Raw genomic sequence first — 15,215 nt, forward strand, 5'->3', positions numbered from 1 at the left:
CGAGCCACTGTGAGAAAACTGTGAGTGTGTGAGATGAAAGGAGAGAAAGAGAGAGAGAGTGTGTGGCAGAGAGAAAATTAGAAGGGCGAGCATAGATACGGTACCGAGCTCTCTGCCACATTGTCGATTACGTAAGCTCATAACTCATCACTCATGACTCATTCCAAAGCCATGTGATGCTATAATAGTGAAATTCGCTCAAGACTGTCAGCATTGGTCTATGGGGAAGCATAGATGTTATCTATAAGAAATGCTGACAGTTTGCAGCGAATCTCACTGTAGACAAGAATTATCTAGTGTACCAGACACAACAATGTATGGGAAGCTGAGATAAACTTACCAAGTTAATACCCAGCTAGTAAGAGAACTCATTTGAAGAGGATAACAATTGTTTTACAATATTTTATGAAAAATTTAAAAAACACTATAGGACTGAATATAGTTTAAAAAATAATGAGCACTGAATTTTTTACGTTCTATTATTTTATTAATTTGATAAGATATAAAAAATTGAGATAGGGATGAACAAAAGACACGGTATAAGTATTAAATCCTTTTTTAACTAATTATAGCCAATGAGGCTGTAATATTGGATTAATTCACTAAATCAGGCAGCTACAAATGTTGTACAGGCACTGTGCATACATTGCGCTGTGCAGGCTAGTTACTTTTATCAACTTATACTTCAAATTCATTCAAGTAAAAAAATAAATTCGTCTGGCTTTTGCTGGTGGGGAGTTCCTTGCGGGAAGGTCCTACCTCGCCTAAATATATAATTTAAGCCGTCAATGGGCCTTACTACTGTCATAATTCAGCCAGGAGCGACAAGTTTAACGTGCCCATCCGATAACACGGGAGTTATCTGGTCAAAAACTTTTGGTAGTGAGCGGATTTGATCTCGGGATCTCTAGGCTAATTCATTCAAGTATAATCATGTCATCAAAATTATTTATAAGTTACTAAGTTATTTAGAGGTGTACTTTTTGGGGACATCCAAAATATTCTTTTATAGAACAAAAAAAGAAGAAAATTCGTGTATGATACACCAAGAAAGACATCTAAGCACCTACATTTTATGTAATGAATCGAGAATATTGTTCTGCTTCACAAATGTGAACAGAATAGAACTTATTAATCAAGTTCTAATGCATGCGTTTCACGAAAAAGTTCACCGTAACTATTTTTGTGCACATTGGAATAGATAAGTGGCGTCAGAAAGCTGAAAACATCAGACTCCTCTACTGCCGAAATAAATTCAGACACAACACAAAATTCCACGTGGGCTAGTCAGAGAACTCTCTTAATACGTAGGTAAACCTGGCCAAGAATTTAAGTAATAAAATTAAGGTCTTAAGGTATTACAGTATGAGCATTGGTGATGAAAATGCAACTACTGTACTGAGTTTTTAAAAGTTTCTGGAAACATACTCGGTACGTTCTGGGATAAGAGGTTAATACTGTAATAATAAAACTTAATAGAGGGATAAATGAATAAAATTAAAATTGTCAACCTTATTGTATCATTTCAACTTTTAAGACCTTTCAGAGATATATTTTCTATTCTTCATGCAAAATTCAACACTCAATTATTTCTACTTATAAGCCAGGAATCTAGGACGTCCACAAATATTTACGTTGCACAATTCAGCAGGCCATTCATTATTCGATCTGTTGAGCATTTGTTTCGAGCTGAGCGACGGGTCCACAGACTAGGCTATTAGCCGGCGTCATAAGACTGGAACAATAAATATGTGATACAAGTTCTCTTTGTGGGACTTTCTGATATCAACATGGGCTACACCAGAATACATTTTTCTACTGTAGAGTTGTCCATTAATATATTGTACTCGTAAGAGAATATTTTCTTTTCATTTTATCTAAGTGAAAAGTACTGGTTGATGTGAGAAAATATTTGAGTAGTTCCGGATGATATAGTAGGCTACATAAAAACAATAATATTTTAGAAGCGTATTAGATGTGAGACAACAAATGAATTACTGTAGTTACCAAAATGACGGGATGCAGAATACATGTCCTATTGGTTCAGTTGGGTCTATTCAAAAATCGGACGCCTGTGGTCTACTTGGAAAACAAGTAAAAATTAATTTTTCAACAAAGAATCAAATTGAATTCAAACTTCATTAATGTCTAACTTCCGGACGTTGTCGGTGGTCCACTTTCAATACGAAGGCCGTGTTTTTTCTTTTCCAATCCGTTTGGTGACACAGGATGTCACAAATAGGTTTGAAAATTGAGAGAAAGAAAAAAGTTAATTGGGATGTCGGTTGCGCTGAAGAAACGAACAGTAAGTGAAAGCATAAAGCAGTCAAGCACACAAGATGGATGACCTATTGCCTCTTTCTCAGCTTCAGGGACACAAACCCAAATTGAAACTCTCAAAACAATGACCAATCTCCTTTTTACGGTTTGCTACAAACGGACACAGCATTATAGAACCCCTCATCCATCACTAGGAAAACTCAGCTCGTCATATACCCAAATTTATTACATGCAAGACAGAAGAAATCGTCAAACCACAACCAATTAACACTGGAAAGTCACGAAACTCCATCCATTTTTGGCTTAACCACAATCACAGCAAATATTTTCTTGTCAAACTATCGTGGTTAGAAATAGGTTGTAATTTTGTAGAAGAATTTCAGAAACTACAAACTTTCCTCTAAAACACTAGGACAACAAAACAGTTCACGACGTATATATAGGTCTACAATAACCATTCGAGACGTACAGTATATGTGGCTAAGCTATAAATTTAGCAATTCTGTATTGAACATTGGATAAGGTTGCAAATTCCTTCCGAGGAACGTGATACTTGAAGAGGCTATACAAGAGATAACAACTGATTCTAAAACATGGTTATTCTCAAATAAGATTACTTTTTTAAGTGAAATTTTCAATAAACCAAAAGAAGATGATGCAAATCCAAAAAGATTGTTACTTACGGAATTTTGAATTCGTAAGCAAAATGAGAACTCACCTGCAAAAATATAGATAAAATTTAGAAATCATTTCATACAAACACATACACACAAATGAACTACTAATGCTGAACTAATGTAGGTGCGATCACATTGGATCGGAAACATTAAAATAACTTATACATTATGTAAATCATGATAGTTAATGCACAATTAATATCTGACCACGAAACCTTTGACTAGTTCTTTGATTCCAATAGAACTAGAACTGCAATTGCAATGGATTATTTCAAATTGGATACACAATTCCAAACGAGATGAAATTTCACCACTTCGTCACAAAAACTCAAAGCCGCATAATATGTTTTCATTCATTACTATAGTTTCGCAAACACAAATTTCCTCATGGAATATATGATACTAAAACATGTAGAGAATTTATTGAAAAATCGACTTTGTTACTCACATTGTCTAAAGAGAATAGTGATATAAGAAAGTTCAGAGATCGGAATGATTATTTTCCAAAAATCCATAGTTGAGTCTAAAAAAATTGTATAAACCATGAATTATTATTACTTGACACCTTTAATCACTCAAGACATTTTTATCAACCACAAATTACACTATACTTTCATCAAGTACAATCAACTAAAGAAACCACAAATAAAGTATGAATCAAGTATCACGAACAGGCATGGAGTTTTCACAAACTGACTGACAATTGATAGCTTGATTAGTAATAATGTTATCAGTACGAATTAACCTTGATATAATTTACAATACACTTCATGGAAAGTACATAACTCTCGAGTGAGAATCGATTGCTTGAGAACATTTCGAATTGATAGGCTGCTACATGAATGAATCAACTGTTACGAGTAGACAAGAATTTTATATTTATGATCTAATGACAGAATTTATCAAGAACAAATGGAATGATTAGTCAAGTAGACTAGGCCAATCATTTCAGATAATATAGTGAATCTAGTATACCTGGTTTTAAAAAAATGCGCAAAAAATAAAAATATGGAACATTTAATTAAAATTCAAGTTTTCATTTTCATTAAAAGGAACATTTTCATTCAAATGTGGACTATAATTTCAAATATAGTGAATTTAGTCTGTTTATTTTAAGAATCATATAGAATAATAAAAATGTGGAACATTAATTTAATGAAAATTATAAATCTGAGCCTCCTACAATTTACTGTGGTTTTTTATGATAGCAGTTCATTCAATAATATTGCTGTCATACCCGAAAATAAGCCCTTAATCCCGTTTCCACTATTGTCCATTGTAACAATCTCTGCTCCAATTAATTTTACAAGAAACAGGGACAATAGAATCCAATCTATAGAATTGAGCAATATCTAATCATATACACCGGTATTTATAGTAAAATTTGTTTGTGGAATAGTATGTCTGAATTACCCAAACTGACTTCTTCCTTCTTCGCATTATTATTGAGGTGTGTGATGATGAATACATTAATTTTTAATATAATTATAAGAACACATTAAATACTATCATGAGAATTAATAGCAGCACTTCACTCCCAAACTGTACTGTAATCCAGGTCTCCTTTATCAGATCAAATAGAAGAATAATATACTACCAAGTAAACAGTTGTGAGCTGAAAATCCTGTATTGTATTTTCTTGTAATACGGTAAAGTTTCAATGATTTTCAATTTTTGTCTGTATACGCAAGCTTTTATTAAAGGGCAATTTATTATTGGAAATCAATTCATATTGAACAAAAAATCCGAGAAAGACACTCTAAAACTGACAGACCCAAACTTTATTTATTTGTGGATACAATCACATCATATAAATATGATTGGGAAGGAACAACAGGCTTGGACCAAAACTATTTCAATCCCAAATTTTGATAATTAATGACATGTCCAAAAGAATAGGTTATGTTCCTACTGTAAAAAGTCCAAGTTAAATTTTCGTCCAAAAAAATATATATATGAGAATTCAATAACTTTTGTCTATTACTTTAGCTGTAAGTCTTCAAATCAAACTAATTGCTACACGCATTGGGCGTCAATTTAGTAGACTGTTTTACACCTCAACCATCAATACAAACATAACATTAATGTGGTTGAAACAAATTTTCCCAACTCTCATATTATTTCAACTACTGCAGCTGCCCTACCAAACAAACACAGCCTGTGAGAAAGGAATTACTTCTTTCAGCTAGTATAGAAGCAGTGAGAAGAAATGAAATTAACTTTAAACTGTCAACATTGTTTGAATGAGAAGCATCGATGTTATTTGCATAAAGTATGCTGACAGAGTGAAGTGAATCTCACAAGAGGCAGATGAACATGTGCAGGGCAGAGGCAGACGCAGAGGAATCGAATTGAAACAGAGCCAGGAGTGTAGAGAAGTATTGTCTAAAAATAATTTTCGAAAATAGTTCTGTACGACACCGCGTCTCTTCTTCTTCTTCGAAGTCGATGAGGCTTGAAAGCCGACGAAAAGTTGAACATGCTAATGTCCTTGACGATTCCACTAGTATTTTAGAATAGGGGTATGCTGATATGTTTTTTCGATTTTAGACAAACTCAATTTCTTTCAAAAAGTTTGTGAGCGGAATTCCTCGATGCACAACACAGATATCTTTCATACTGCGAAAAAGTGAGAAGATACGTGTATTTTTAGTATTTCCTCGAATCGGACTTTTGAAAACTCAGAAAAAAATTGGAGGAAAAGAAATAGGAAGAAGGAATATAAGTGAAATAGATAATTGAATTATTCACTGTATTATAAGCATCTCCATAATGCAATGAAAAAATATCCTAAATTTATTCTACTACTGAATTTAGTGTGAAAAAATTGTAAAAGGATGTTCCGTTTCACAACACCATTATCATTTGATGATAAAAAAACTAAAAGTAAAATTCAAGTTTCTAGAAATCTATACATTCAAAGAAAAGGCGAAAACTACATACTAACACCAATGGCCTTACGACAGAGTGAATATGAGTCATCGAGAAGCTATGGGTACTTCAAACATGAAATGGTAGCATAGCATATGTATTGGCAATAACTAGCATAGAAAGTGGCATTGCACAACACACATTTACATCCACTTTCGGCAACTGAGTTTGCGTCATTTTCCATAGTCCTTTGAAACCTGTTCTGACAAAATGCTAAGCTATCTTTATCTTCAATAAACAGACTCGTAAACTGAAGAGAGCAAGATAAGAGCCTTGAGCAATATATCGATTGTAGGTCGACATCAAACATAATATTACCTTCAACATATTCAAACATTCAAGTTATACTCAGAATTTTCTTTGAGAGAAGAGCTATTTATTGACATTTATATGTCAATAACAAGAAAAGTGAGATTGGTGAAGAGCTTCTCTCAGTCTGAGACAACACTTTTCGAAGGTATGTGATTATTGAACTCTCAATATTGAGAAACAAAATCTCAATTGTTTAATCAACTTGAAGAGAACAAGATAATGGAAATAATAAATTTTAAAAAGCTGCAATTTCTTGTTCGAAAAAACAAACTTCAGTTGTCTGATTTATGATAGGCATTTTATTTCATAAAAACAATATTTACATTGAAATATGGATTTAAGCTCATGTATTATTACAATAGCTAAGGACCTACCACAATTGCACGAACGGGCGATAAATGAAACAATTCATTACTATTATTATCATCTTACATAAAGAGGATAAGAATAAGATGTAGGATATATATTTATATTTCCTATGCACAGACTCATCAAAGGACTAGGACTTTCAAAAACACAGAAATCGACATACAATCGAAATACAAAAAACTTTATTCAAATCATGTGCAATACTTGATAAGACATGATATTTTAATTTGAAACTCCTCCTCTTCTTCCTCTTCTTCTTCTTCTTCTTCTTCTTTTTCTTCTTGTTCTTCTCCTTCTCTCCTCAAAATGTTGCCTTATCAAGTCCTTCAAGTTATGAAGAATTTTGTATTTTTATCAAGATTTGCATCTAATATAGTCCTACTATCAAGTATTAGGCACGATTCAATGACACTGAAGCAATTCAACACGCCTATCAAACCTTCATTGATTAGGTCAAAAACATTACAATATTGGAGAGAAAAACAAACCAGGCCCAAAACTTCTATTCCCGAATTTGGTGGAATCTGATGGATATGTAATCGAGCATATGGCTCTAGGAGTCTAGAGATGAAGAAATTACCAAATTATGTTGACATCGTACACAGGGATAAATTTTATGAAGTTAATTTGAATAGAATTCAATGAATAGATTTGTTTAGGTAAATGTTATAATTTACGAAAAAGTGATTCTTTTGAATGATACCACTGAGATAAGGATTATAAGCATAATTTGAGAAATACAAAAGTTTGCATAATTTATTGTAAACTTTTAGTAAGTATTCAATAGTGTTATCTATCACCTTCGCAGAATAACATGCGAAATACAGCACTGTACTTTTGACAAGAGTTCAAGTACAAATTTGTTTCCAACACACAAACCAATGCCTGCCAATTATTCACTCTCGCCTCGCCAAAAGGTGAGCGAGATAACCGGCCTCACTGTTATCAATCACGCGACTGCAATGCCTATTTTTAGAGTTTCCATCATCGTTCAGAGCGAGGACATCTTCCATTGAAACCAACACAGCACAATGCAGATATGCTAGAGTGCGATGTGCGATGATGTAACTTCTAACTCCTCCACCGCTATTCAATCCAACCAACTAATAAAACCCAGTTGATTACAACGAGATTCACTTATAACTGTCAGAATTCCACATTATAAATATAAATGCTTTCCATTCAACCGATGCTGACAGTTTGAAAGGAATCTGACAACAGTGAAGCACACATCGACTGAAATAGACCACAATCGCGGATCAGCTGATTCGAGCTGTCCAATTGTCGCAGGTCATTATTATCAGGTAGAGAAACGAGTGAGAGAGTCTTTCGAGAGAGTGAGAGTGAGAGTGAGAGAAGTGAGATTGCGGTGTTCCGCAGCCTTCGCAAATATCCGACAGGAAATGTTCAGACAGTCAAATAAATGGAAAAGCCACAATCAACGCCTCAGATTCAACATTGAGCTCCACCTTTACCACAGTGAAATTCACTTTAAACTGTCATCATTAGTTGAATGAGAAGCATTGGTCTTATTTAGAAGTATTGCGGACAGTGAATGAATCTGACTATAGTAACGTTCACGCCACAACAGACTTGCATAAAACCACTAATTGCAAAAAATGTGCAATTTCATGAGGAACATCAATATGATTCCAAAAGAAAATTTTATACAAAATATGAAACATAATAAGTCTAATCATTGAAAAATAATCATTTATAGACTTGTTTCTCTACTTCTCCATCACAGACTTTCATACAACCACGGATAGCAAATAAATATGTAACTTCATGAGAAAAATCAAATCGATTTCATAAACAATTTCTATACAATAAGAAGCATTTTTGAAATCCGAAGAATAAAGGTTTGGAACCATTTTTATTAGTATTTGAAAGTCCTTCAACACAGGAAAACCTAAAGATATTCATTTGAAGGTTTTTCAAATGATTTTATTACTGAACTAACTAGGGCTAATTTTCAACAGTTAATTATATTTATTCACAATAGGTAGGTGTTTTTTACTGCACTTCAACAATGGAAAGAAATACTAACGAGCGTGATAATAAAATTATACAGGACAGTTGGTCATTTTATGAGAAAATTATATACCTGGACATTTCACCACACCTGTATTTACTATAATAAAATAAACTGCATTAGATTGGCGTGCTAGCCTGCATTGAAATCAACAAGATATAAAATTGGTATCCTAGCATGTTAGCGAAGCAAACACTACTTGCAATGTACCCGGTCCGGTCAGTAACTAGAATAACCAGTTAGGTTGGAGATGATTTTTGCTCATCAAGTTCTACCTTACTTCATACTCATAAGACAAAGATCTATACAATGGAAGTAAATTTTCATTTTCAATACCATTTTTGAAACTTAAAATAAAAGAATCTATATAAGCGACTTTGGAATATTCAGAACAGATGAAACTCCATAAATTAAAACAGAATGAAATATTCTAACTATACAAACAATGACAAACCTAACCAATTTCAAAACCAACTATTTTTCCTCATATAACATGTCCACAACTTACTATAGTTACTAAAGGAGGCAAAGAATATTATAAGTATAAGTTATAAAGTTAAATTATAGTATAAGTTATAGAGTACGTATGTTATAAGAAAATACTATTAACCTTTAACAATACTTGAACGGGTTTAGCAGGACCCAACATTCTATTTTAGCTTCATATAAAATTATTGATTGATAGAAAAAAGTGAAGTGTAGGAGGGGTAAAGGCATCCTATACACACTCCTATACACACAACAGCCGAACAAGCGCTTTGACGCCCACTCACAAGTGAATTGCATTCCGAGAAAAACAACGAAAGTAGGTAAATTATCAATAGTATTTCAGTGGAATACAAGTCGTAATACGACACAAGAAACGTAATAGGGCACAAGAAACCTTTCAAATCCACATCTTGATCATGGCGAGGATCTCAAATAAAGCTTTACATCCCTGAGACTTCACTCTGGACATCCTTACTAGGGCTGATTTGAAATGATCGAGACAAGCACCATGTGTGCTTATTCACATATGAACATATGGAGCACCTGCAGACTGGCCCCATAAACAAGATGACTCACCAACAATTCACCCATATGCCACTTTTTAGGATATAATTTTGGGGACATCGCATGTAAACCTTGTTCCAAGTACAGCACTATACACAGAGTAAAGCTGAAACCATTAAACGGTAAGTACAGCATAAGTTCATATATATATACAATACACTCATGATTCAGAGTAATTGAGTGTATCAAAGTATTGAACACTATGTTTACTTTTCAGTAGATGTATTTAAAATGTACGATGTTTGAAATATCTAAGGCTAGTCGTATATTAAAAAAGACACGACGTAACATGATGTGACCTGAGTCTGCTAGATGAGTTATTCTTAATATTAGCACGATATATTAATATATGAACACATGCTAACTTCGTCTCCAATGTGAACATTATAATATCATATTATATTAATTCTATTAACTCAAGTCGTGACCACGTATCAATTTGCGACTAGCCTAACAGGCCCTTGAATCTTCTACTTCAGCAAGATTTATAAATAAAAAAATATTCAATAATGTATATATGACTGTCAACAATCATCATCAAAAATCTATAGACCGTTTTGATTTATTTTCAAGAACATTCTCAATCGAGAAATGTACTGAATAGGAATTCTTCGCTGAGATGACACAGTTGAACAATGACACAATAGCAATGTTTCAAGAAAACTAGAAATATCCCATCGATAACGATATTGATGTGAAACCATCGAATTTCAAATCAGGGTGATAATCTATCAACTTTCCTGGAATATACTATGATGTATTCGATAAGATAATAAATAAATATATCAAAATAGACAGGATTAACAATAGAATAAATGACTAATTTTCCAGAATTATCTCATTCCCAGAATTTCAATATTGCTTCTCTAGTAATTCCAACTAATACCACAATAAATGAGATATTAGCAGAGCATACAGTAATAATTAGAGCTATTTCAGTCAACAGCTTTCCAAAACATTGTACTGTAATTTATTATTTATTAGGTTGATATGAAGACTTTCCAAGAAATTAGGCTATACTCTAATTTCAGTTTCAGTATTTTTGGACTAGATTCGTCAGTCTGGTATAGAGCAACATTTCAGAAGGACTTTGGATACATTAGTATAATATTGTGATAGCATTTTAAATATCGTCGTTGTGTTTCATTGAAAACTTCCTTCAATCTGTTAAGAATTCGATGCCTTATCACAATCAAGCCTGGTGCCAATTTTGAGAACAGAGTTCATTCATCAAAGCCGAACTCCTCGTATTTCATGGTGAGATTCACTTGAAACTGTCAGCATTCTTTGTAAACAGAATCAATGCTTCCCATTCAACCAATGATGACAGTTTTCATCCTGAGGCGTTCGCAGGAATTCTCTGATTAAAGCGAATTCGCCTCAAGGATTTTCCATCCAAAACTAAACAAAGGAATTGAGAAATTAACACCGATACGCTAATTGATTGCTGCCCTTGACCAATTCAAACATCACACCAACCAAAATACATCTCATACTTATGCACAACTGAAAATAAACGAATCAGATAAGGAATGATGAATTGTCTACGGGAAGGTGATTTATTCACAACAATATAGAAGATATGAGAATGATATTATTGTTGACCTGTTTAACGACTGATGAAATTTCACAATTCATGATAATTCTCAAGTGGTTATTTTACCTTCTGATAATATATTGTAATGAATCAATTTGATTCTAATATTATAATTCAATTTCCCACCTACAATAACGTACGTATAATGGAGTTTTGATACACAATACTAGAGGACTACAACTACTAACATTGAGATCTGCACATTCTAGTTTATTTAATTTATTGCATATTGTTGCAGGTCGTTCTATCTAGGCCTGTCTAGTGTGAACTATTCCGTTTAGTTCACAACGGAACTAATATGTTCTCACGAACTAATCCTGAACTATTCAGTTTCTATGGAAAGAACTAATAAGTTTTCATGAAATAGGTCTAAAAAATTAGATAGCCTTCAAATGAACCGAAGCTATTACACAATGTACACAACAAGTATATCACTCACTGACTGACTGACTCACTCACTCACTCGCAGAACTAAAAATCTACCGGACCAAAAACGTTCAAATTTGGTAGGTATGTTCAGTTGGCCTTTTAGAGGCGCACTAAGAACGGATTTGAAAAAAAATCAAAAGATACGCCCAAAATCTGCGTTTTTCCAGCGTTTTTTTAGCGTTTTCTCAGCTTTATCGAGAACAAATAAACAGAAAATGTTCAAATTTAGTACAGAAGCTCAGCTAGGGTGTAATAATGTTGTGTTAGAAGGAATTTGAAATAACGCCAAAGATACGCCCAAAATCTGCGTTTTTCCAGCGTTTTTTTTTGCGCTTTCTCAGCTTTATCGAGAACAAATGAACAGAAAATATTCAAATTTACTACAGAAGCTCAGCTGGGGTGTAATAATGTTGTGTTAGAAGGAATTTGAAATAACGCCACAGATACACCCAAAATTGGCGTTTTTTTGCATTTTCTCAGTTACTTCATCATGTAATAGACAGAAAATTTTCAAATTTGGTACAGAGGTTTATGGTCTAAAAATTTTGTGATGAGGTGACTTTAATATTTCATCAAAGATACGCCCAAAATCAGTGTTTTTCCAACGTTTTTCTCAACTTTTCTGAGTTTTCTCAGTACTCTGACTTTCTGATGGAATGAAGCATGCTCAAATGAAAAATGCAGGCGAGCGAAGCGAGCCCGTTGATCTCATGTTTGGACGATCCAGTCGGGGCTCCAGGGGGCGGAGCCCCCTGGCTAGACGGATACGGCGAGCGAAGCGAGCCTTACGGCTAGTATATATATATATATAAAATCACTTGGATTACTACAACATTCTTCTCTCATCTGCGACCATACCAACCACGTTTAGTAAAGGGAAGTCATATTCTTGCACACACTATACACATACAACCATAGAAAGGAAAGTATCAAATAAAAAGTAATTGTCTAGTTTGAGCACATATTGTGTGTTACTATCATAAATGTCCTAGTTTTACGAGAATTTGAGACAACCCTAGAAAATTTAGAAGTTCGGGGTGATTTAGAAATGGGGAGAAAACTACTACACACCTTGGACCACATAACTTCTACTCTGGATTCTCACCAACTAGTAAACTATCCTACTTGAGAAAGAAAATGCTATCCCATAATAGTGAAAGACAACGAGAGTAAAAAAAGTTGTATGGTCCAGAGTGTAGACTTGAATTTATTACATGCCTCGCTAAACTAACATTGTCTAGTATGTGATAAGACTTATTAAACGACTTATATGTTACATTACAGGAAAAAACAATCCCCAGTTATTTGTTGAGAGTAAGAGTAACATGAGTTACTTTTATTGATACTTTTATCTTGTATGAAAAAGTGAAACATGTTTCAAAGTATAGATATGAATAAATTGACATAAACTACAACATAAGTTGTATTATAGGCCTATTATGTTTTCAAATATTTAATTGTTGACGATACTGATTGTTTTTTGTTTTGTCAAGTTTTACAGCAAATAAAATTCTTGCTAAGAACTGTCTCTCCGTACAATCAATCTATAATGTGTGAGGGAGTTTTGAAACTAACATTACATAAATTCTAGATTTATCAGGTTTATTGAGAGTAACATGTTTACCTTTATTAATAATCTTCGCACCGGACGTAGTTTTGGAAACGCCGTTGGTCTTGTGTGGCTCCTCCTTATCCTTGCTCTTCTTCTTACTCTCCTTCTCGAGTTTCTCCTTCTCTTTCTTGTCCTTCTTGCTGGCCGCCTTAGCGTTGGCGGTCTCGAATGGCGGCTCGGCCACGGGCCGATCGGCCGTCTTCAGCGGCGGGTCGTTGCCGCCCCGGTTCGCCGCAGCGATCTGCTGCTGTTCGACAAGCACGAACTTGGCGGTCGCGCGGCTAGCCGGGCTGATCGACGGCGACGTCTTCATCACGTCACAACAAAATGGCGGCTGCTTGCGTCGCGACGCCAACCAAATCAACCGAACACTCTCAACAGTCGCCACTCACTACCATCGGTTGGTTTACTCCTGCCACTCCTCTAACTCAATTTCCAAACTGTTTCCAAATAAAGCGGGTCTCCTCTGAATGAATTTGTTCGATAAATCAGCAGCACAAAAAACACAGTCTTCACTCACTACTGTATCATCAGTGTTCTACACAACTAGAGCACTCCTACAACATCAAATTAAAGAAAATTGATAAGTTATTTTCAAAGACAGAAAATACCTATCCATTTCTAACTGCCAGCATTGGTACAATGGGTAGCGAATTTTATTTATAATTAATGCTGACAATTTAAAGTGAATCTCACTATAGAAATTTGTGTTTCAGATTGTAATTTTTCCTCAAGTACTCGGAAGAGATTTGAAGTTATAGAAAATTGTAATGACGTCTGGTAAGAGGTTGAGTTATTGAATTTGTGTAAATTAAATTATTATTTTTTATAGCTATCTTGCTACGTTCTATCTTGCAGAAGTAATACTGAATTGCTTTGAAATATTTCGAATGAATACGAGGTGAATGATGGATTTATTTATAAATTAATAGAGTATTTCTCAACTCAAAATCTCAAAATAAATTTTTGATTTTCAAAATTGCAAAATGTATTTTCATATATTTCACATAAATTTGTCTCTTTCATACCTACTGGTAGTTGATAAAATGTAATCTCTATTTGAAAATCAATTGAATATAACAGTAACAGCAATATTATAATGAAAACATAGGGACTCCATGTTTCGAATTCAAAATAAAACCCAATTCCAAAAAAATGCAGTAGGCCTAACCAAATTCAAGAATATTTATTTAATGCTAATGAAAAGCTGCAGTAAATCATTATGTATCTCCAATATCGCAATACAAGATATAACCAGTATAACCCTTAGTACAAATCCGTATATTCTTATTCATAATGTAAAAAAAGGGTTTCATAAGTTATTGCAAGTACGATGAATCCTAAAATGAACATTACGACCCTCAAAATCAAAGTAGGCTGTTATTAAAGAGCTGAAATAAATAATATTTCGCTGTTGAAATGATTATTGATTACTGTGATCTACACTATCATACTCTGAGTAAAAGTTTGGTAACAAATCTTGACTATTATAAAATTCTTGTAAATACGTATTTAAATTTACAAAAGTGACTACTAAATAGTATTCCTATTCACCAGACGCAGAGTGGATATTTCAATGAACAAATTTAGCAAAATAGCACACAACAATGACACACCGATACAGATAACACCGAACACCGGACGGAAGAGGGAAACACCGAACACCGAACGCACACTACTCAAACTGAAGCTCAACTGAGAACAACTGAAAGCCGGCTGCCGGCTGTGGCTTCAACCAATGGATATTCTCGGTTTTCCTCCTCCACATCATCGCCTTCCTCCTCTTATTCTTCTACCTCCTCCTCCTCCTCCTCCTCTCCTTCCTTCTACTTCTTCATCTTTCTCTCATGATCCTCTTCCACCACCAGAATGAACTCTTTCTCTCTCTCTCAGACACGGTCCCCTTCCGTTGATGACGTA

General features: G+C 34.1%; 1 protein-coding gene across 2 annotated transcripts in view; it reads right to left on the reverse strand.

Annotated features, from left to right (window-relative positions):
- The window catches only part of LOC111045126 (actin-binding LIM protein 3), a 95,249-nt gene extending 80,246 nt beyond the window's left edge, over positions 1-15,003 (reverse strand). Inside the window, exons 1-2 of one of the 2 annotated variants that reach the window (XR_005572190.1) lie at positions 14,850-15,003; positions 13,308-13,852 (exon numbers count right to left, since the gene is read on the reverse strand). Coding sequence is in view for 1 of the 2 variants with exons in the window: in XM_039435743.1 (XP_039291677.1) it covers positions 13,308-13,608 (301 nt within the window). In the remaining variant the exon portion in view is untranslated. Of the gene's footprint in view, positions 1-13,307; positions 13,853-14,749 lie in introns of both variants that reach the window. The other variant, XM_039435743.1, reaches the window with a different exon arrangement.
- Between the last annotated feature and the right edge of the window lie 212 nt (positions 15,004-15,215).

This window comes from Nilaparvata lugens, chromosome 1 (assembly GCF_014356525.2).
Source record: "Nilaparvata lugens isolate BPH chromosome 1, ASM1435652v1, whole genome shotgun sequence".
NCBI classification, from domain to species: Eukaryota; Metazoa; Arthropoda; class Insecta; order Hemiptera; family Delphacidae; genus Nilaparvata; species Nilaparvata lugens.